Here is a 23,118-nt window from a genome sequence, read left to right as displayed (position 1 = left end):
GGGTTTGCTTGCGCGCGCGCTGGACTCGGGAGAGCAACTCCGGAGCGGCGCGCGGTGTCGCCTCCCGCAGGCCGTGGATGGGCGGGAGGAGGACGCAGGGCGCCGCGGCCGCTCGCGCCCCTAGCCCGGCGCTCCCTCGCCCTCCCGGCCCGCTCCGGTTCTCCGGGCTCTTGGCGACTGTGTCTTCACCGCCCAGACGGCGCCGGGGAGCCGCCGGTCTGCGCTCCGGGTCTCCGGGATGTGCGCGTCTACGATGGGAACGCTGTGGCACCATTGGTCCCCCGTGCTCGTCAGCCTGGCCGCCCTCTTCTCCAAAGGTAAGGGGACGCCGCCGCCCTCTGGGGCCCCGGGGCGAACTTTGCTGGGAGTGAGTGTGTGGGAGGGCGTGCATGGATGGGGGCGGCCGGCAGAGTGGGTGTGGGTGTGCGTTTGTGCTTGTACACGCGCGCGCGTGCGGCGGCCGAGGTCCTCCCGCTGCCCCTTCGTAGCAGGTGCCTCCCCGGAAGACTGGGGCTGGAGGCCCTGAGTGAGACCGCCCGGGCGGAAAAATAGCCTCGTTCGCCCGACCGCGTGTTCCACTCTGGGAGGGGGCCGTGGAGAACCTTGAAAGGAGAGGTGGGCCCCGGGAGGGCTGAGCTAGATGTCAGAGGAAGGGACTGAAGCGACCTCCTGGAAAGGTTCTGGAATTTGGGCTTGACTTTTCCTACTGGCACGGACCCGTGAGGAAATCATGCCGGAGCACGCCTGTGTACGGGAGCGCTGTCGCGTGCATCGTGGGCTGCTGTGCCTGTGGCCCGGGGCTAGCTCCGGAGAGGTGGCCTTGCGTTTCTCTAAGAGAGGCTTCTCTCTCCCTTTGCCTTCTGTGGCTGTTTGTCCGGTGGCAGCGTCCGTGCAGGTTGGACGCGGAGTTTAAACCCTGCTTGTCCCCTGCGTTATCCCAGCAGAGCCCCTGACTTGCAGCTGTGAGGAAGGCGGGGATTCCGCATCTGCTTCCCTCATCTGTCTCCATCCCAGCCTGTCATTGGCACAGCAAGTTTGGAAGCTCCGGACACGAATTCCTTGAAGGGAAATTATTCGATTCACACCGGAGGTTGTAGAAAGGACCAGCCATTCTTTCTCCTTACTGATCAGGTCTCCTTATTTGTGTAGGGTTCCCACAGGGGCCTCTTTCCTACAGAGAAATGTATAAGGAGCAAAGTGGAGCATCTTAGCAGTCTCCCATGTGTGTCCCCAAATCCCTGTAAACAGAGTTGTTTTTTTCCTGAGAAGATTTTCGAGACGAGATCTCTCTCAGAAACTTCAAAGCCAATTGTCATGCACAGAGCCTTTTTAATGACAGGAATCTTCTGTTCTCTGAGCTCCTCAGGCATCCCTGAGGTTACATTGCTTTAGATCTGACAATAGCCGGCTTTTGTGCTGGTGTGACGTAGGAAGAGGGTGACCTCTGCCCACCCTGCTTGGCTGTCTTTTCGAGTCCGGTCGTAATGGGCTCATGTCTCCTAATTACGAGTTAGAACAATTCTGAGGACCAGCGCCTCGGGGATTTGTGATGTGCACGAGAAACGGAAGAAAAGCTCGAGGAATTCAGTGCATACACCCCAGGCAGACAAGAGGTTAAAAAAACCCCAGGTCCGCAGCAACAACAGCCCCGCAGACTTGCTTGCCTGTGGCTACGAGGCACGTTTCTTATTGGTTGTCGCTTGGTTTGATGATAGGAATAGACTTCTCTGTTTTTATGCCGCAATAAAAAGGTTTTATTCAGGTTCAGAGTAGCTTTGTAAATATGACCTAACGATTATGTGTCCTCGGTTAGGTACACACATAGTTCTGTTACTGATTTCTTGATTAGACTGAGCAGGGTTGAAGAGAACCGTATTTCCCCTGATAGTTCTGAACTTTTCAAGTGGGAGACACTGAAAATGACCTTAACACGAGGAACTCTGATGTGGAGGTCTCGGCTTGTGGAAGGATGCTGTAAGCCCAGCCTATGACATATTTTGAGTTGCACAGCCCTGAAACCTTCCAGTTGTAGAAAATTTCCTGGTGCAGATATGAATCCTAAACACATGGACCATTCAGTTCTTTTCCCCATAGGTTCACGTCTCTTCCCCCTCTCAGATCCTCCGACCACCTGAAAGTTCTAGAAAAGCTTGAAATCCAAGATGGACTACATTTAAGAGGATTTTAGTTGGAAGGAAACGTATGCATAGACACACACCATCCAAAGTGCGTAATTTGTCTGGGTCTGATGGAAAGATGGAGATTATTACCAAATATTAAATATGTGTTTCAGCATATTTTTATATCTACTGCATTGCCTTAGTTCTTTCCAAAGATGGAGACTTGAAGGAACAGATGTGCACATTTTCATTACCAGGCTAACGTCTTTGAACCCATATGTTTAAATTTTCTGAGCAGGACGTGATTGGTCATAGAGCAACCCCATAGATCTTTTGAAAATCAAATAAAAATAAAGTTTCATTGCTTGCAGTTCTATCCTGTAGGACCTGGGACTCTGTTATGACACAAGAAGTTTTTACCAGCACTGGGGTGCAGTCCCAGCCTTTTCCTGGAGAACAGCCTTATATTAAGTTGTCAGAGAGTTTGTGTTTTATGTTTAAAGTCTAGTCTTCCTGGGGAACCTGACGCAGATTACAGCTGTGCCAGCTTGCAGATGTGTTTTAACATGTTGCTATTCGTTTCATGGGGGGTGGGGGGCAGGGCATGGAAAGTAAAGGGGCCCAAAGACAAATTAATAAGACTAGAGATGGGCAGAGAGCCAGGCAGGTTTTCAATACAGAGTCAGGAAGGTGGCACCGTGTAGGCTGCTTGTGATGACCCTGACCTGCATCCCCCGGAGTTATGTTCTCTTGCAAATGCCGTTGAGAAGCAGACACTCAGAGGTCTGGGATCCCGGGAGAGCAGCTGCTGCGGTGATGGACCCCTGTCCGTGGGCCGTGTTGGGCACGTGCTCTGCCTGCATCCCGTGGCAGAGTGCAGCCAGCCTCCTGGGCAGTGGCTTTGTGAGGGCACCTTCGCGCAGAGTGTTTCCACCTTGATAGCCTCCCTCGTAGGTCAGCAGTGAAGCATCTGGGCGGCGGAGCATCACCTCTTATTTAGGCAATATCCTCCCACAGCTCTGGACTGGAAGGCGCTTTGGTTTACAGTGACACCTTGTCTGGGCTCTCAGGGGAGGAAGAAGTATCCAGGAGGGAGCACGTTGGGGTGTGTGAGAGTGTGTGTGTGTGAGCGAGAGAGAGAGAGAGAGAGAGAGAGAGAGAGAGAGAGAGAGAGAGATAGGGAGGGAGAGAAGGACAGAGACAGAGACACAGAGAGAGAGACAGACTAAACTTCATTGCTTACATTTAAACACTGTCAAAATTAAAAGGAGAGGAAATGGGGAGACCAAGGAGTTTCATTTTTCTTGAATTAAAAAGTTAGGTACTAAATATGATCTTACAAAAAATACTTACAGGCACAGAAATTTAGAATTCTAATTATTAAGTTCTGTTTAATTTAGTTCAGCTCTGAAAGCCAAGAAAAAATGAAAAACAAAACAAAAACTCCAAAAATACGCTGTTGCAGAAGCTTATACTACCCTATATTTTGAGTTCATCTATCCATTTATCCACTCGCCCATTTATTCAGCCAGTCTTCAGCCATCCATGTATCCATCCATGTATCCTTCCGTGCGTCCATCCATCCATCCCTTCATTTATATATCCATCCATCCCTTCATAAATCCATAAAATTTGATGACTCAACAAATACTAAAGGCCACAGGCTTTGAGTGAGCATGGAATTCTGCAAGAACTGTTTGCTGGTGTTCTGAGGACACAGGGTTAGGAAGGTACTGAAGTGTCGCTCGATTCAGGGTGGTTCACTGTCAGTCATTCCTCTAGCTTGTAAAGTGCACAGACCGTCCATGGTTTTAAGTCATGGGCTCAAACCCCACCAGTTCGGCGTTCAGTTCCCTCTTCCTTTCCTCTCCTGGTTTTCTGGGTCCCCTCTCCTTCCTTATTTTATCATAATAACTGCTTTTGGAGCACCAACTGTATACCCCACGCCATGCTGGCCGTAGGATAACAGTAGTGAGAAAAACCCACACAGATACGGTTACTGGCCTCCCGGAACTGGGAGTTTATAGAGGAGATAGAAAAAGATGTTAATTATATAAAAATGTAATTATACATTGTATAAAACTGTTATGTAAAGGAATGTAAACTTTCAGCTGCGATGTGCTAGAGGGACAGGGCAAGCATCTCTGAGCGCAGGTATATTGGCCTTGGACTTAGAGCATCTGTGGGATGGGCTGGTGTTTACAGGGAGGGGGCATGTGAGTGGGAGGGTGCAGACACGTACGGGGACTCCAGAGGGCCAGTGTGGCCGGGAGAGAGAGCCGTGGAGCTTGTGGTACTGCATGAAAGGACAGGGTGGGAAGTGAACTAGAGATGGGCAGCGGTCAGGTAGGGTGTGGGGATATCCGTGGCATGTCCTCTTTCACCTGGACCACCACCAGTTGCCCATGGCGTCCTGAAGAGGCTAGTGATAGCAGCCTCTTGCACTCTCAAGATGGTCCAGGTGGGGGATGGATTCTGTGGTCGCCCCTTCCCAGGCACTGGTGAGTAGAAGGAGGGTACGGATGGATTTTAATCAGAGGGTCTGTAAATTTCCCGTGGCTGCCTTAACACATGACCACAAACACATGACTTAAAACAACAGAGCTTCATTCTCACGTAGTTCTGGAGGCCAGTAGTCCAAAATCAGTGTCCCAGGGCCGAAATGAAGGTGTTGGCAGGAGACTTTTAGGGGAGAATCGTGCCCCCTCCTTATGGGCGCCGGCGGTCTTACCTTCTGGCAACATCGCTTGAAGGTAGTGTCTTCCCATCTCTCTTGGGTCTGTCCTCATGCCTCCTTCTCTTCTGTGTCTAAAACCTCCCATCGCCTCCCTCTTATGTAAGGATTCACGTGATTGCATTTAGGGACCACAGGAATAATCCGGATCATCTCCCGTCTTACGTTAATCACACCTGCAAAGACCCCTCTCCCCCCTCTTCCCCCAAATAAGGTGACATTCACAGGTTTGAGGGATTTGGACGCAGATATCTTTTGGTGAGGGTGGGGAAGCACTTTTCAGCCTTCTACGGGGGTGACACATTCTAAAACCATTTTCTGTTTCCTCTCCTAAATTTTTAGTACCTCCAGAGGCAGCCTCTGTGTATTTTTCTCTCTTTGATTTCTCTTCAGTATTGAGTTTAGTACTTTGGACACTGCAAGGGCTCAATAAATTTTTAAGTATCCTTAAGACTGTAGACTATTGCTGAAAGAAACTTTGCACAGCAGTAAAATGGTTTGATGCCGGGGTTTTTTTTCCCCCTCCCAGTACTTCAGAGTGCTGCAGGAAATACTTCTGTTGATAATAATAACAGCGAATTTTAAAGTAATTTAAAATTGTAGGCCAGGCACTGCACTGAGTGATTGCTGAAAGTGCTTTTTGTGAATTTGCAGATAAAACCAATGGGTTAGATTTTCTTCACCCCATTTTATAGATGCAGAAATGGAAACTCAGAGAAGTAACTTGTCCAAGCTCTTACAACTAAAGTGTCACAGTCTGAATCCTGATGCTTCAGCCCACACCGTTAACTGTTTTACATTCTGCTCGTGATTATGTATAATAACTAAAAATGAATCCATTTGTCAGGCAAAAATTACATGCGGTGCCTGACGTGCTGAAGTTTGAGTGCAGAGGGGTTTCCGTGGAGTTTCAGCTCTGAGCCTTGGAGGTGGTTCATTGTTTGTTGAAGGAATGAATAAGTGAATACCCTGTTTTTTAATTTTCTCAGCCTTCATTTTTCCAGCAGCAATCGGGAATGATACCTAAAAGGACCTAAAACGTGGATTTTAATCCCAAGGCTGTTACAGAGGTGGAGGGGGTGATCTGATGATGTGAAATTGTGTGGTTGTCTCCTAGGCCAGGATGCTGAAGAGACTTCGGCCGTGCTCTCTGAATCCCAGCATCCCATCATTCATCCGCTTCACTAACATGCGTGGGCCCTGGGGGAGGGGAGACTGACGTGGCCTCTGTCTCACCAGGACTAAAAGTCTGGGTAGCTTTTTAGTAGAATTGTAAAGAACGAGGGAGAAGCATGTAGCATGAAGGCAGACAAATATTTTTCCTGTTTCCAAAAGGAGAAGGTTGGATTCTGTGAACATATGGATTGGTGAGTTTGACTTTTGATGCCAGACAACAAGCTTGAATTATGGGGCAAATATTGTGAAGGTGCCGTAGCAGAAGTGAGTGGTGATCACAGGAATCCAGCGTGGATTTGTCGTGACACGAGACCAAAGACTCAGGATATTTCTATATCACTTTTGTCGTTTATTTTTTAAAATCTACTTAAAAAAAAATTCTAGGAAGAATTAAGAGGATCACCCAGCAACCTGAGGCCAGGGTCGTCTTCACTTAAATGTCAGTTTTAAGGGTCCCTTTTATTTATTTTTTTAATTAATTTTTTTGGTCAACTTTTTAATTTATTTTTTTTCAAGATTTGGCTTCTTTTTAGATTTTATTTATTAAAAATGTTTTAAGTGTCAGAGTACTGATTTTTTTTAAATTTTATAATTTTTTAAATTGAAGTATAGTTGGTTTACAGTGTTATGCCAATCTCTGCTGTACAGCAAAGTGACTCAGTTATACACATGTAGACATTCTTTATTTTATATTCTTTTCCATTATGGCTTATCACAGGATACTGAATATAGTTCCCTGTGCTATACAGTAGTGAGACCTTGTTGTTTATCTATTTTATATATAGTAGTTTGTATCTGCTAATCCCAAGTTCCTAATTTATCCCTCCCCCGCCTTTCCCCCTTGGCAACCACAAGTCTGTTCTCTATGTCTGTGAGTTTGCGTCTGTTTTGTAGATAGGTTCATTTGTACCATACTTTAGATTCCACATATAAGCGATATCATATGGTATTTGTCTTTCTTTTTCTGACTTACTCACTTAGTATGATAATCTCTAGTTGCATCCATGCATGTTACTGCAAATGGCATTATTTTATTCTTTTTTATGGCTGAGTAATATTCCATTGTATATATGTACCACATCTTCTTTATCCATTCATCTGTCGATGGACATTTAGGTTGTTTCCATGTCTTGGCTATTGTGAATAGTGCTACAATGAACACAGGGGTGCATGTATCTTTTTGAATTATAGTTTTGTCCAGGTATATGCCCAGGAGTGGAATTGCTGGGTTATATGGTAATTCTATTTTTATTTTTCTGAGGAACCTCCACACTGTTTTTCATAGTGGCTGCACCAACTTACATTCCCACCAACAGTGTAGGAGGGTTCAAAGGGTCCCTTTTATACAGACCTATCACCCAAGATGTGTGTCCCATCAACTTCCAGAAATTAAGTATCTATAGGGGAGGAAGGCCCTTGAACTTAAAGTAAAAAGATTTGTGACATATATTCAAAAAGAGATTAAGTACATATTTTCATGACAGGACAGCAGTAACCGAGGTTAAGAAATATATTTGAAACAGTTGAAAGGGAATAAAAACTTTTCTCTCTCTCTTTCTCTGAACTAAAGCCTAGAAATGAGACTTCGATATACATTTGAAAAGACAGGCAGTCACAAAGAATTTTTAGCCATTAGCGACATTGGTTATTTTCCTCATGTGAAAAATAGTATCTTTTTATGTTTATGGGAGAATTGCTGAGCAGACTCACTAAGTAAAGAAGGTGGCAGTCGGACTTCAGTTTTGTTGTTGTTGTTTGTGTGTTTGGTCAGGAAAGCCGTGTTGGTAGGTGGGGAGATGCTTAAGTTATAATATAACTCGCTGAGATTCTCAAGGCTCTGGACACAATCTCTTAGGACATTGTGGCAGGAAAAGGTTTTGATATCAAAACCGATGTTGATGTCGCCAATTCTCTGCCTGCCTTTAATCCTCATCACCCTTTAAGTCTCATCTCTTTAGCAGGTAAAACATGGCAACCACTGCCTCTTGCTACAGCAGAAAGCCCAGGACAGAAAAGCCAGGTTCCTGACTTTAGATTTCCAGCAAAAGACAAAAGGTTTGGAAAAGCATATGTTCATGGGCATGTGTTTTCTTGGCACACCCTCTCCTTCTTCACCTCAGTAAATATTTTTTCACTGGGGGGAGAGGGAAGGATTCAGAGGTTAGTTCAGATGCCAGAGTGCTTCTGAGATGCTCTGTGTCACTTCACTCCAAGGATGAGTCAGAGCAATATAAGTTAGATTTCCCAAATATATTTGGAGATTCCTAGAGGAAGAGAACCTGCTGTAAAAAGCAGAAGGCATGTTTGTGTGCAGTGACCAGGCAGTGAGCCCCAGCGAGGTGCTGAGAGTGGTAGAATATTTTCCAGATCAGCCGAGGAAGCTGGAGCAGACATGGCGGAAGGAAGCCCAATCAGCCTGAGGAGGCCTTGCAGTCAAGATCACGGAGGCGTCTCTGTGGTCTGCCTGTACTGACCGCAGGAGACCGGATGCCATTTGGACCGATGACAAAGTCTGTCGTTGAAGTGAACCCTCCTGGTTGTCGTGGGCACTTTGAATCTTTCAGAACTTACACGTGATCTCTGTAATAATTGGAGGCGGGGGATACTGTTTGGCTACTGGGTGAAATGGGGAATCCAAATAGAAACGAAGTTCCATCCCATAAAAAGGAAGACACGTGTGTTTCTTTTTTTTTTTTTTTCTTTTTGCTGTACTTGGGCCTCTCACTGTTGCGGCCTCTCCCGCTGCGGAGCACAAGCTCCGGACGCGCAGGCCCAGCGGCCATGGCCCACGGGCCCAGCCGCTCCGCGGCACGCGGGATCCTCCAGGACCGGGGCACGAACCCACATCCCCTGCATCGGCAGGTGGACTCCCAACCACTGCACCACCAGGGAAGCCCGACACGTGTGTTTCTTGCTCTCTGAAGCTGGGGACCGAGTTTGCGTTCACTCCAGCACCCTTGTCAGCACGCTGGGCAGACACGCCTGAGTGGCACTGAGCCTTGGCGGTTCGTGGGTGCCTGATGGTGTCTGATGGCCGGTGTCGACCTTGAGCACGGTCTGCAGGCTCTCGTCCCAGGACCCCGTCCCAGCCCGTCCATGGTGGACGTCTGTATCGAGACTGGCTGTGACAACAGATGGGATGCTCTTTCGTTAGAGGAGGAGGTTCACAGAAGGAGAGCAAGGATGCTGTGTGGCAGAATTGCTCTGGGAAAGATCTGAAGTTAGAACAGTCTAACACTTGAGATAAGTGGATAGCGCAGCCCGCTGAACTTGGGGCCGTAAATGCCAGCTGGGGAAGGACAGCAGCCAGGAGCTTGAGAGGGACGTGTGCCAAGACAGAGTGGAGGGATATTTAAGGACTTTATCAGATGAATTGGGAGATTTTGATTGATATATATACACTAATATGTATAAAATAGATAACTAATAAGAACCTGCTGTATAAAAAATAAATAAAATTAAAAAAACAAGCTAACAAAAAACCCTGTTTCTTTCCCAAGTTCCTTTTCTAAGAAATACTTCTCAGGCCTTAGTACCAGGGAAAAAAAAAAAAAAGCTGTGTTTATCCTGAGAAATAGTTTACACTTTATCCTATGAACACCGTGAATTTTCTAAGTGAATTTCCAAGTGTCTGTCTTTGCTTGAACTCCTAGGAGTCTCTGAGGCGACTTTGCTATTTATAAGTCTAGGAAATTTAAGACACACATCTTAAGACACACACACATGACTCAGCTTCATCCTTGGCTTTATTTTATTTTCCTTATTCTGTCTCTCTTGTCTGCTTCCCTGCTTACTTCTTCTATCCCAGTGCATTTATTTTTTGTAAGCTACTTCAAAGGAATCCTGCCATGAGGGAGAGGTAAAAATAAATAATCTCACTACCCGAAGATGACTGCCTCAACAGTTTGATGTCTTTCGTTCTAGTTGTTTTTCTATGCATTTTTAAAGAGGTTGTGTTCACACTGTCTCTGGGACACATAATTGGTTTTTGACTTTTTTGAGTTCATAGGTTTATATAAGCATTTCCTCATGTTTTAAAAATGTATCAGGGATATATTTTTAAGGTCTGCGCCATAGCTGAAAATTTTCAGCTCTTGTTGGACAATTATATAATTTATAGTTTTCTGCTATTATGAGGAAATAATTATCTTTGTGCATAATTTTTGCTTTGAGTTACTTTCTTAAAGAGAGTCACAGTTATTTAATTATTATTAAATTATTATTTATATTATAAATTTAATTATATTAAATTATTGTTTATATATTAATTATAATATTATTATTAAATTATTATTATTAAGTTATTTAATTATTAAATACATATTTAATGTATTATTTATACATATTTATATGTATTTATTTATATTTATACATATTTAATGTATTATTAAATACAGTTATTTAATTATTTAATTACTAGGCCAAAGAGCTTTTGTTGACAGGCTGTTTCCCAGACAGGCTTTACCTTTTTGTGCAGGTGTTAGCGATACGTGAAAGCATCCGTTTTGTTGAACCTTGGTGCCCTTAGCGATGGCACTGTGGGCGTCTGCTGTACCTCACAATCTTTGCCGAGTGCCTTGGTGGCCCCGAAAAGTATTCAGAATGTGTCATGGAGAGAGTCACGTCGAGGATGTGACTTCTGAGGCCCTGAAGCTGTTTTCCTCCAAGTGTGGTCCAGGGCCCTGCGATGCTTTGCCTCTTGAAGGCTGTGCGGTTGGAGCGGGTGAGGTCATACAGTCTGTGGCCAGTGGGAAGATGCAGAATTGCTTACAGTGGGTGCTCCTGGGGATGCTATGTGAAGAGGACTTTGGTCAACGGATAATGTGGAGGTAAAGAGCCTGCAGTTTCAAGGTTATGAGGGAAAATGAAAATGCGTTTAGAAATTCAGTGAGAAGGATGTGATTTAGTTACCTGGGAAGATGAATCTCTCCGGGACTTGCTGTTTGGGAATCACTATTATAGAACAGAATCAAAACAACAGGTGGACATTTAAACCTGAATTCTGGGACTTCCCTGGTGGCGCAGTGGTTAAGAATCTGCCTGCCAGTGCAGGGGACACGGGTTTGAGCCCTGGTCTGGGAAGATCCCACATGCTGTGGAACAACTAAGCCCATGCACTGCAAGTACTGAGCCTGCGCTCTAGAGCCTGTGAGCCACAAGAGAGGAAGGAACGGCAGCCTTGATTTCCCCTTAGAACCCTTAAGACGTCTTTTCTGTGATCTTTGCTTTTTCTTTGTCGGCCGAGGTTCTCAGTTGCTGACAACAGAATCTGCTCTGGCCGAGGTGGATTTCCTGAATCGTGTGAGGGCGTGTATAGACCCGCCGTGCACACCAGGGACCCAGGCTGGGGGAGAGACAGCAGAAGCCAGCAAAACCGCCAGCCACAATATCTCCTGTTCCGGCCCAGATCCCACTGTCGCCGTTGCCTTCCTTTCGGCGCGCATAGGATCCAGCGCTACCCTCCCTCAGGGCGATGCCGACTGAACCAGACACTCTTCTCTCTGCAAGAAGGACTGATGTCCTGTAGCTGCTGCCTCCCCTCGCTCATCGTCTCTCTCTGGTTTCAGATGGGTGCATCTGTTCAGTGGCACCAAGACAGATCTGGGACCCCAGAATCAAGAGATTCCTGCCCACCTTGCTGTCAGGACACCAGCCTCTTCAGTTCAGGAAGAGACCCGCAATTGGTGTGAAATGCGCCAGTCTTCGGTATCCAAAGAAACTCTCCTCTTGTTAAAATTGATCTCAGTGACCTTGCAAAGAGTCACGTTAAAATATCTCATCTGTGTAACTTTTCTCTTCCCAAGAGGACTGTGGGAAGGAAACAAGGACCCTCATTGTGTGTTTCTCATGTTGCTGGTCATGGTGTTGGTGAACATGTGCTCAATTAATGGCTGATTCAGTTTTGATTTTTCTAGACAGTCTTCTAGGATTTGAAAGTATTCCTTGGGTTTCTCTGAACTGGGAGGCTCTCAAGAGGAGGTACCGTTTTATCCTCCCAAAGGAAGGCCTCTAGATGACTATCCTTAATCAACCTTTAACAGATGCTGTGAAGGAAGAAATCAAAGCAGGTCTTCAGCTGAGGCTCCTTTTTGGGAATAGGAAGCAGAGTTCATGGCTTCCCCAAGAAGCCATGGATTGGATGGAAGAATTCCGCCTGAGTTTGATTTATTTAAGGAAATACTTTCTAGTGATGAATAACTAGACATATTTTGGTTGCAGGTACAAAATAAAAATCTAAAATTGCCTAAGGGATACATTAGTGAGGATGGGCTAGTATGATGGGTAGGCTCTGATGTAACATACATACATTACACATACATATATACGTGTGTGTGTATATATATATATATATATAAAACATGTAATATATAGATGAGTAAAAACCCATGTCTCTGTGGCTTAATTTGACCAAGGTTTATTTCTTGTTTGGTTAGAGTCCAATTGACCCTCTCTGACTTCGTAGTTATGCCATTTTGAGCACATGACCGTAGGGGATGAGAGGACCTAGGGGATTACGCGCGATGCATTTAAAGTCCAGATTTAGAAATGGCTTCATTATACCCACATCCTATTGACCAGCATTAGAAACAGAGCCTCCATCTGACTGCAGGGAGAACTGGGAAATGTAGAGGAGAATGTATTGGGCTGGCCAAAAAGTTCATTGGGGCGCAGCTTTTTGGCTGACCCAGTATTTGGTAAGCATTAACGGTCTCTGCCTAAAGGAAAAGGGAAATGTAATGGCTCACATAGCTGAAATTCTGGGGGTGGCTGACATCAGCAAGGCTTGATCCTGGTGCTCACGGGACGCCAAAGGGACCTAGACTCTCTTTGCTTCTCTTTAACTTTATTGGTTGTGTTCCAACGCACACTGTCCTTCATTTAAGCAAGATGCTTCCCCAGCTCAGAATTACACCTTTTTACCCTAAATTCAATGAATAGAGCATATCTCTCAACAATTCCATCAAAGTTCCGGACCTGCCTCTTAAAGGTCCTCATTGCTCTGTGAGTCTTCTGAATCAGTGACTGAGCACAGAAGGACGGGATAGGTGCAGGCTGATTGACTCAAGTTTAGCCAGTAAGCTCCCCCTTTGGAGCCTGGAGTAGGAACCCACCCAGACCACCCGATAAGAAAATGAGAGGGAGTTAATGCAAAATAGTTCAGAATACTTTTACCAAATGTGGGCAGATGAGACTTTTGTATTCTTGCCCAGACGACAACTCCCAGTAGAGAATTGTCCCCTCTTGGAGAAGTTACTTTATCCTTTGACGTTTGTTTAAATGTACTGTATGCTGTTGTTTCCATGATTGTAATTTTTCAGAGTCCTTAATTAGATGTAAGAACTGTGCACAATGGAAATAACTGTTGTGAATAAATATTTGCATTATGGGCTGTTAAAAGCAAGCATCAAAACACACAATTGCCTGTTGAACAAGCAGTCGACATTTTGAAATGTGAGATCAGTGAAACAACTGAGAGTTCTGTTGAAAGGGAGAGAGAACCGCTTACATAATATTATTTACATTTTCAAGGGAACTGTGTCCACAAAATGAGGGAAAACAGTGATTCTGATGTACAGACATGTACAAGCAGCTTCCCATCGAGTTCTGACTTTTCCCTTTAATTTCTACATTATCTGGTCCTCATAAATGGAGTGCTCTGAATTCCTTAATTAGGCAACACACATTAGGGAGCTGGGTTTTGCCTGTACTTCAGATAAATGTAACCTTAAGACAATGTGGAAGAAGAGTTTCTGGGATGTTCTGGGATTACAGATAACCTAATATTTACATTTTGGGAAGGACCAAAGCTGGCAGTGCACATTTGGGCCAAGTGTCACCTTTTAACTATCCTACAGTAGTTTTTCCAGAATTATTTTGGATGCGGTAAAGAGATTGTTGATAGGGAAAGGACATTTATACTATGCTTTAATGATTGGAATTTAAAAGCAAGCCTCATGATTCTAAAGGATGCAAAACAAATAAAGCAGTAGGGTACCATATACCTTCAACGGATAAGGAAGAAAAAAATGCTCTTTAAAAAGAAATGTTTATTGAATTATAGTTGATTTATGATGTTGTGTTAGTTTCAGGTGTATAGCAAAGTGATTCAGTTATACATATATATAAATATATAAATACATATTCTTTTATTACATTCTCTTCCATTATACGTTATTACAAGAATCTTTTTTAAAAAAGTTTTTTTTTTGTTGTGGTCAAAAGTCACGTAATATAAAACATACTATTTTAACCATATTTAACTGTACAGGTCAGTGGCACTAAGTACATTCACATTTTTGTGCAACTCTCACCATCATCCACCTTCTGAATTTTTTTTTTTTTTTTTTTTTTTGGGCTGCGTTGGGTCTTCGTTGCTGTGCTTGGGCTTCCTCTAGTTGCGGTGAGCGGGGGCTGCTCTTCGTTGCGGTGCACGGGCTTCTCATTGCGGTGGCTTCTCTTGTTGGAGCACAGGCTCTAGGCACGCGGGTTGCAGTAGTTGTGGCACAGGGGCTCAGTAGTTGTGGCTCACGGGCTTAGTTGCTCCGCAGCATGTGGGATCTTCCCGGACCAGGGCTTGAATCCGTGTCCCCTGCATTGGCAGGCGGATTCTTAACCACTGTGCCACCAGGGAAGTCCGTGGCAGGAGGATTCATTCGTAACCACTGCGCCACGAGGGAAGTCCCCGAATTTTTCACCTTCCTAAACTGAAGTTCTTTCCCCATTAAACACTGACTCCCTATTCTCCATCCCCGCCCCTCGTGCCCCTCCCCCACCCCCACCACCTGTGGCATCTACCAATGGACTTTCTGACTCTGGCTATTCTAGGTACCTCGTATAAGTGGAATCAAACAGTATTTGTCTGCACCTGCTGTGTATTGGAATGCACTTTTAAGGTTAACTTAAAGGTATTGAGTATCTTTTTTAAAAGCTTTCGGATTTCCTGTAGTTGGATGTCAGGGCTGTGGCTTTTGATTGACAGATGGTGTCAGGTGGTACACGTGGCCCGCAAATACGTTCTGTGTGGCTTTCGCGGTGAATGTCTTGTCATCCTTTTGAGGTCGGCAGGTTTCCGTAAGAGCCTGGATTTTCCTGCTGCTTTTCCATGGTGGGCAGCCCTGATACTTCTGCATGTCAACAATGGTTCCAAGCAGGACAGCTGCTGCCACCACCAGATGCTCTGCACTGGGTCCATCTTCTTTTCTTTTCTAGTTACATTATCCCTGGACTTGGACTACCAGAGAACTGGTGCCCTGGGTTTGGGTGCCTATCAAATGTGGGGAGATGAACACTGGAGTGGAATCCCAGTGTTTCTGGAATCCGCAGAGCTTCACTCATTTATATTTCGCTGGGCCCTGGGGCTGTGTGAATCGACAATCTCTGCTGGATAATATTTACTTTTAATTTCCAGGAATTGCTTGATTTTGTTTACTACTTTGTTTTTACATTATTTCTTTATTTGGAGGAGTGCGCTTGACACTAGAATATTTGAATGGAGGGGTCATGCAAAGCCCTTCTGAGGGGTATGTAAGTGGAGATATTTGAAAAGAAATGCATTTACAAATCCTCAACTTCTGTATGTATTTGGTCCTAAACTTGATCCCTCTAAGTTAATTTACAACTACCCCGTGCGTCTTCTGTCTCTTCCTCCCTGACTCTCTGTCTCTCTCTCTCTCTCTCTCTCTCTCTCTCACACACACACACACACACACACACACACACACACACCCCTTCTTTGAATTTACAATAGAAGGGTACTTTCATCCATCTAGCGTCTTGCTCTGTATGATTCATTTCTCCCAGGTGTTAAAGCCTCCACAATCCCCCAGGTGCAATTATTAACTACAGATTTAATCAAAGCAGCATAACACTCCCACCCCATAGCTCATTAAGAGGTACATTTACAAGAAGAGAAGTACTTTTCATTTTTAAAACATATTTGTCAAAATGTGTAATGTATTTATGCTGTGTCATAATATAATTGTAACAATGCCAACTTGATGAAGTTTTTGAATACTGAGAATCTTACGGTAAGAAGAAACAAAAAAAATTAAGTTCAGTATAGACACACCTATATTTTTGTTGTAGGAAAGTGTAATAGGATGATGGGTACATTATTTTCAAGATTAAAAGTACATGACGTTAGGATACTTCCATGTCCTGGCTATTGTGAATAGAGCTGCAGTGAACATTGGGGTGCATGGATCTTTTCAAATCATGGTTTTCTCAGGGTATATGCCCAGGAGTGGGATGGCTGGGTCATATGGCAACTCTATTTTTAGTTTTTTAAGGAACCTCCATACTGTTCTCCATAGTGGCTGCACCAACTTACCTTCCCACCAACAGTGTAGGAAGTTCCCTTTCCTCCACACCCTCTCGGCCATTTGTTATCTGTAGACTCTTTGATGATGGCCGTTCTGACAGGTGTGAGGTGATTCCTCATTGTGGTTTTGATTTGCATTTCTCTAATAATTAGCGAAGTTGAGCATCTTTTCATGTGCTTATTGGCCATCTGTATGTCTTCTTTGAAGAAATGTCTATTTAGATCATTTTTTGATCGGGTTGGTTTTTTTTTTTCTTTTTTGATATGGAACTCCATGAGCTGTTTGTATATTTTAGAGATTAATACCTTGTTGGTCTCGTCATTTAAACAGCTTATATGGAAAGCAGAAATAAACCCAGACATAGAAAACAAACTTATGGTTACCAAAGGGGAAAGTGGGTGGGGGGGATAAATTAGGAGTTTGGGATTAACATATACACACTGCTGGTGTATCAAGTAGATATGCAACAAGGACCTAGGGAATTATACTCAATATCTTGTACTAACCCATAATGGAAAAGAATCTGAAAAAAGAATCTATCTATCTATGTATACCTATATATATCTATATATATCTGAATCATTTTGCTGTACACCTGAAACTAACACAACATTGTAAATCAACTATACTTCAGTAAAAAAAAAAAGGTATATAACAATAGGATAAAATTCTGTATGGGAACCAGGATGGAAATGTGAATTTAGGGGAAAAAGGAACAATGTAAGATTGCCATTGTTAAAGAAGATTTTTTAAAGATTTTATACATGGTTGAAGGTAGGGGTCGAGTCATTCTGTTATCTATATTCCAGTGGATGCATTTAAAAGAGTGATGTAACAGTTCCGTTTTAAATGTCAAGGTGTACAATACACAGGAAACTTTATCCCTGGCAACTGTTGAAACTCTGATGAAAAGTATTAGATATCAGTTCTTAAATGTACAAGTGGGTCCATAGTTTTAGAAGTTTTCTCTCCAGAGTGAGAGGAACATCCTCTTGGAAAAGCATTGCCTTTGGAAAGGTAGTTCTCAGCCTGGGTTACCTGTGAGTATCACCTGTCAAGTTTTCCAACATTCCGTTGCCCAAGGAAATCGGAATATCCTGGGGTGACATCCAGGCGTTGGGGGTTTTGAGAGATTCCCCCCCAATTGATTCTGATGTGAAATCGAGGCTGAGAACCATGAAGAAAAACTGTCAAGGGAAAACATCTGTCCATGTGGAGAAGTAAAGCAGGGATTCTGAATGCTGGCCGCGCAGTGGAATCTCGTGAGAAGGTATTTGGTGGGATGGGTGAGTATCAGGTTAATTGAGGTAGATTTGCATGGTGTACAGTTCACCTTTTTGTACAGTTCTGTGAATTTTGACAAATGCATAGAGTCTTGTAACCACTGCCACACTCAAGATGGAACATTTCTATCACACCCCCCCCCAAAGTTTTCTCCTACCCTTTCAGAGCTAGTCCCTCCCTCTACCCTCATCCCCTGGCCACCATGGATCTGTCTCCTGTCACTAAAGTTTTGCTTTTTCCAGAGTGTTATATACATGGTACCAAATCTTATATACATGTTACTATACCTTATGTAACTTTCACTTAGCCCAGTGCATTTTGTATTCTTCCAGGTTGTTGGAGATGTTACCTAGTCCAGGCTAGTACTGCTCCCACACGATGGGACAAATCGAGAGATGAGGTGTTGGGGTGAAGAATAGTGACTTCATTCAGAAAGCCAGCAGACAGAGAAGATGGTGTCCCAAAGAACCATTTTACCCCAGTTAGAAATCAGGCTTCCTCTTTTAAAAAACATTTTTTTAAATTAAATTTTAAAATCTAAATTAAAATTTTTTTCATAAAATATCTCAATAAACTTTATTTTTTATTGAAGTACAGTTGCTATACAATATTATATAAGTTATAGGTGTACAATATAGTGATTCACAATTTTTGAAGGTTATACTCCATTTATAGTTATTGTAAAATATTGGCTATGTTCCCTGTGTTGTACAATATATCCTTGTAGCTTATTTTATACCTAATAGTTTGTACCTCTTGCTCTCCTACCCCTATATTGCCTCTCCAATGGTAACCACTAGTTTGTTCCCTGTATCTGTGAGTCTGCTTTTTTGTTATTTTCACTATTTTGTTGTATTTTTAAGATTCCATGTATAAGTGACATCATACGGTGCTTGTCTTTCTCTGTCTGACTTATTTTGCTTAGCATAATGCCAAGTCCATCCATGTTGCTGCAAATGGCAAAATTTCATTCTTTTTTTTTTTTAATGGCTGAGTAGTATTCATGTATACGTACTACATCTTCTTTATCCTTTCATCTGTTGATGGACATTTAGGTTGCTTCTGTATTTTGGCTGCTGTAAATAGTGCTGCGGTGAACATTGGGGTACATGTATCTTTTAGAATTAGTGTTTTTGTTGTTTTCAGTTATATGCCCAGGAGTAGAATTGCTGGATCATATGGTAGTTCTCGTTAGTTTTTTTGAGAAACCTCCATACTGTTCTCCATAGTGGCTGCACCAATTTACATTCCCACCAACAGTACAGGAGGGTTCCCTTTGCTCCACATCCTGGCCAACATTTGTCCTCCAAAAAGGGACGAGTTGTGGCTGGCTGTTTCGAACTTCCGGGTGCCGGCCAGACCTGGAGGGGATGTGATAATCCTATGTTCTTGCAGCTGTCCGTGCAGGTCTGATCACAGTGTTCCTGTAAACCTTCAACACTGACAATTGTTATTTTCTCTTTTGCAACTTTTTATCTCTGTGTGAATATAAAGTGTTATACCTTTAAAAGTCAAGCCTGGGAGGCAGAGCTTTGAAAAAGGGCTATTTTGTATATTTCAGGCTAAAGGCAACATTCTTTTACAAAAGGTGCAGAGCCAGCCTGACTCAGCACAGGCAACAGAGCACCAAGTTTAGAAAAGATCCAATGTGGAGTCAGGTTTGTTCTCATCTGTTACAGATGTGTCAGGAGTTCATTTCTGCTGAGTAGTATGTCATGGTATGGATGTACCACAGTTTGATTAACCGTCGCCAGGTGACAGACGCCAGAGTGGCTAATTGTTTTGGCTGTTATGAATAAAGCTACCATAGGTTGTGGACACATTTTGGTGTCAGTCTGTGTTTTCATTTCTTTGTGGGTAAATGCCTGGGGATGAGATTGCTGGGCAATGTGGACCCTGCATGTTTAACATTATAAGACACTGCCAAACTGTTTTGCAAAGTGGTTGAACCATTTGTACCAGCACTGTGTAATGTTCCAGCTGTTCTGCATCCTTGCCAACACTTGTTTTCACACTGCGATTTTATTTTAGCCTAATACACGTGTGATGGTATCTCATGGTGATTTTAATTTGCATTTCCCTAATCACTAATGATGTTGAGCAGTTTTTAGTGGCTTATTTGCCATCTTGTTTTTGGATCAAGTATCTGATCAAATTCTTTCTGTTTTAAAATGGGCAACTAATTTGGGTCATCTTATTCAGTTTTGAGAATTGTATACCTTGTAAACGAGTCTCTTATTATATATGTGATTTGAATTTTTTTCCTTAGTATATAGCATGTCATGTCTTTTAACAGATGTTTGGCAGAGCAGACTTCTTTTTTGATGAAGTCTAATTATTTTTTAATGGAATTGCTTTTGTTGTCATATCTTAGAAATCTTTGCCAAAAGAAAGGTCAAACAGCTTTTCCTTTGTGTTTTTTTTTTTTCTAGTAAGCTTAATAGTTTTAGGTTTTACACTGAGGTCTGTGATTCTTTGGGTCAATTTTTGTATTCGTTGCAATGTAGGGGTCACCGTCTAGGTTTTTACATATGACTGCTCGATTGTTCCAGCGTATTTGATTGTTATAGACTGTTATTTCTCTCAACTTGGCTTTATATTTTTGTCAGGATCATGTGACTGTGTACGGTAGGCATATTGGAGTCTGTCTTGTTCCGCTGATTTATGTGTCTATCCTTTTACCAATACCACTCTGTCTTGATTACTGTTCTTTAAAATACATCTTGAAATCTTAAATAAATCTTAAATAAATCTTAAATAAATAAATCTTAAATAAATCTTAAAATAAATCTTAAATCTTAAAATAAATCTTGAAATGGGAATCACACAATTTTGTTCTTTTTCAAAGACATTTTGGCTATTCTAGCCTTTGATTTACAATATGCATTTCGGAACTGTCTTCTCGATTTCTGAAAAAAGATCCTGCTGGGATTTTGATCGGGATTACACTGAAAGTGCAGAAAACACACCTTCATAATAACGAGAACTGCTGTCTTAATAATAATGAACTCTCTAATTCACGAACATGGTACATCTGATCATTTATTTAGGCTTTCTTTGATTTTTATCATCACTGTTCTATACTTTGCAGAATACAGATGCCACACAAACGTTTTAGATTTATACCCAAGTGTTGTAGGGTTTTGGGTGCTATTTGTGAATAGTATTCTTTTTAAAATGTGAATTTATTGCAAATATATAGAATAAAATCGATTTTTATATATTGACCTTTTATCCTAAACTTATTTATTTTAGTAGCTTTTTTTGGGTGGACTCTTGGCAACATTTTATGGACAGTCACGTCATTTGTGAATATAGTTTCACTGCCTACTTTTCAATCTATATGCCTTTCCCCTCGTTCCCTTTGCACTGGCTAGAAATTCCAGTATGATGTTGAATAAAAGTGGGGAGCGGGGCTTCCCTGGTGGCGCAGTGGTTGAGAGTCCTGCCGATGCAGGGGACACGGGCTCGTGGCCCCGGTCCGGGAAGATCCCACATGCCTCGGAGCGGCTGGGCCCGTGAGCCATGGCCGCTGAGCCTGCGCGTCCGGAGCCTGTGCTCCACAGCGGGAGAGGCCACAACAGTGAGAGGCCTGCGTACCGCAAAAAAAAAAAAAAAAAAAAAAAAAAAAAAAAAAAAGTGGGGAGCGTTTGCATCCTTGCCTTGTTTCCAGTCTTAGGAGAAAGACATTCAGTCTTTCACCATTAACTATGATGTAGGTTTCTTGTAGATGCATATATATGTTTATGAAATATGTAGGTTTCATAAAAATATGGAGATGAAGAAGTTCTGCTCTGTTCCTAATTTATGGGCAGATTTTATCATAAATGGATGTTGAACTTTGACGAATCCTTCTATTGCATCAGTTGCCACAAGCGTATGATTTTTCTCGGTCTGTTGATAGTGTGGGTCACGTTGATTTCCCAGTATTGACACTCTGTATTCCTTGTACAAACCCAACTTAGTCCTGGTATAATTTTCAATGCATTGCTGTATTTGATTTGATGATATTTTGTGTGGGCTTTTGTATCTAAGTTATTTTCTGTAGTTTTCTTCTATGTACTATCTCTGTCTAGTTTCTGTACTAGGGTAATAACCAGTTTCATAAAGTGAAACGTGGAGTGTTCCCTCCTGTTCTATTTTCTGGAGGACACTATAAATGCAGTGCTAGTACTTCTTTAAACGTTTGGTTTAAATTTTCTGATGAAACTGCCTCTGTTTGGATATTTTTTTCAGAAGCTTTTAAATTATAGATTCAATTTAAAGTGTTAGGGCTATTCAAATTATCTTATATTGAGTAAGTTTTGGTAGTTGTATTTTTTGTGAATTGGTCTGGCTTATCTAAATTGTTGAATTTATGGAAATAATGTTGGTAATATTCTTTTACTAGCCTTTTCATGCCTTGAGATCTGTAGTGATGCCGCCTATTTCATTCCTGCAGTTAATTGCATGTTCTTTTCTCTCTTTTCTTGGTCAGTCTGGCTAGAGGTTTAAGATTTTTACCTGTCTTTTTCAAAGAAACAGCTTTCAATTTTTTCTCTGTTGTTTTCTTTTTTCATGTTTATTGATTTCTGCTCTAATCTTTATTATTTCCTTTCACGGCTTCAGGTTTAATTTTCTCCTCTTTATCTGGTCTCTTCACATTGAAGCTTGGATCATTTTTTCAGACATTTCTTCTTTTCTCATATAAGCATCTAATGCTACAAATTTTCCTCTGGGCACTGTTTTATCTCTGTCTCTCAAACTTTCATGTTATACTTTTATTTTCATGCAATTTATATAGTTTTTTAGTTTTATAGTTTTTTCATAATTTCCCTTGTGACTTCCTGTTTGACGCGTATGTTATTTACGAGTTTGTTGTTTACTTTAAAAATATTTGAGGATTTTCTGGATACCTTTCTGTTATGGATTTCTAGTTTAATTCCATTTTGCTCAGAGAATATACTTTGTAGGATGTTAATTCATTTATATTTTTGAGTATTTTTTATGTTCCAGAATATGGTCTATCTTGCTAACTACTCCTGTGTTCTTGAAGAGAATGTTATATTGATAGTGTTGTCCAAATATCCTACATCCTTACTGACTTTCTGTTTACATGTTCCTTCCATTAGTGAGTGTTGACCTCTCCAATTATAATTACGGATTTTTCTGTTTCTTCTATTAGTTTTGTGAATTTCTGCTTCATGTATTTTGGAGTTCTGTTGTTTGGTGCAGACACATTTAGGATTGTTACATATTGCAGATGAATTGACCCCTTTATGAGCATAAAATACCTCATTTTTCCCCCTTGTATTATTGCTTATTTGGAAGTCTATTTTTTCTGACATTAATATAGTTCCTTCAGGTTTTTTTTGGTAGTGATTGCATAGTATATTTTCCGTATTTAAAAAATTTTAACCGGATAATGTCTTTATAATTACAGTGTGTGTCATCTAGGTAGCATATAACTGGGTGTGGTTTTATATCCACTCCAACAATCTGT

The 23,118-nt window shown here is 42.3% G+C and overlaps 1 protein-coding gene across 1 annotated transcript in view; it reads left to right on the top strand.

Moving 5' to 3' along the window:
• Nucleotides 1-238: 238 nt before the first annotated feature.
• The window catches only part of TMEM132D (transmembrane protein 132D), a gene marked incomplete at both ends in the record, with an annotated part of 627,093 nt that continues 604,213 nt past the window's right edge, over nt 239-23,118 (top strand). Inside the window, one exon of the mRNA XM_082853296.1 lies at nt 239-317. Within this exon, the coding sequence (XP_082709422.1) occupies nt 239-317 (79 nt within the window). The remainder of the gene's footprint in view (nt 318-23,118) is intronic.

The sequence above is a fragment of the Leucopleurus acutus genome, assembly GCF_964270905.1.
Source record: "Leucopleurus acutus genome assembly, chromosome: 13".
Lineage (NCBI taxonomy): Eukaryota > Metazoa > Chordata > Mammalia > Artiodactyla > Delphinidae > Leucopleurus > Leucopleurus acutus.
The sequence above is the reverse complement of the archived record's forward strand: the minus strand, read 5'-3'. Positions and strand labels throughout refer to the sequence as shown.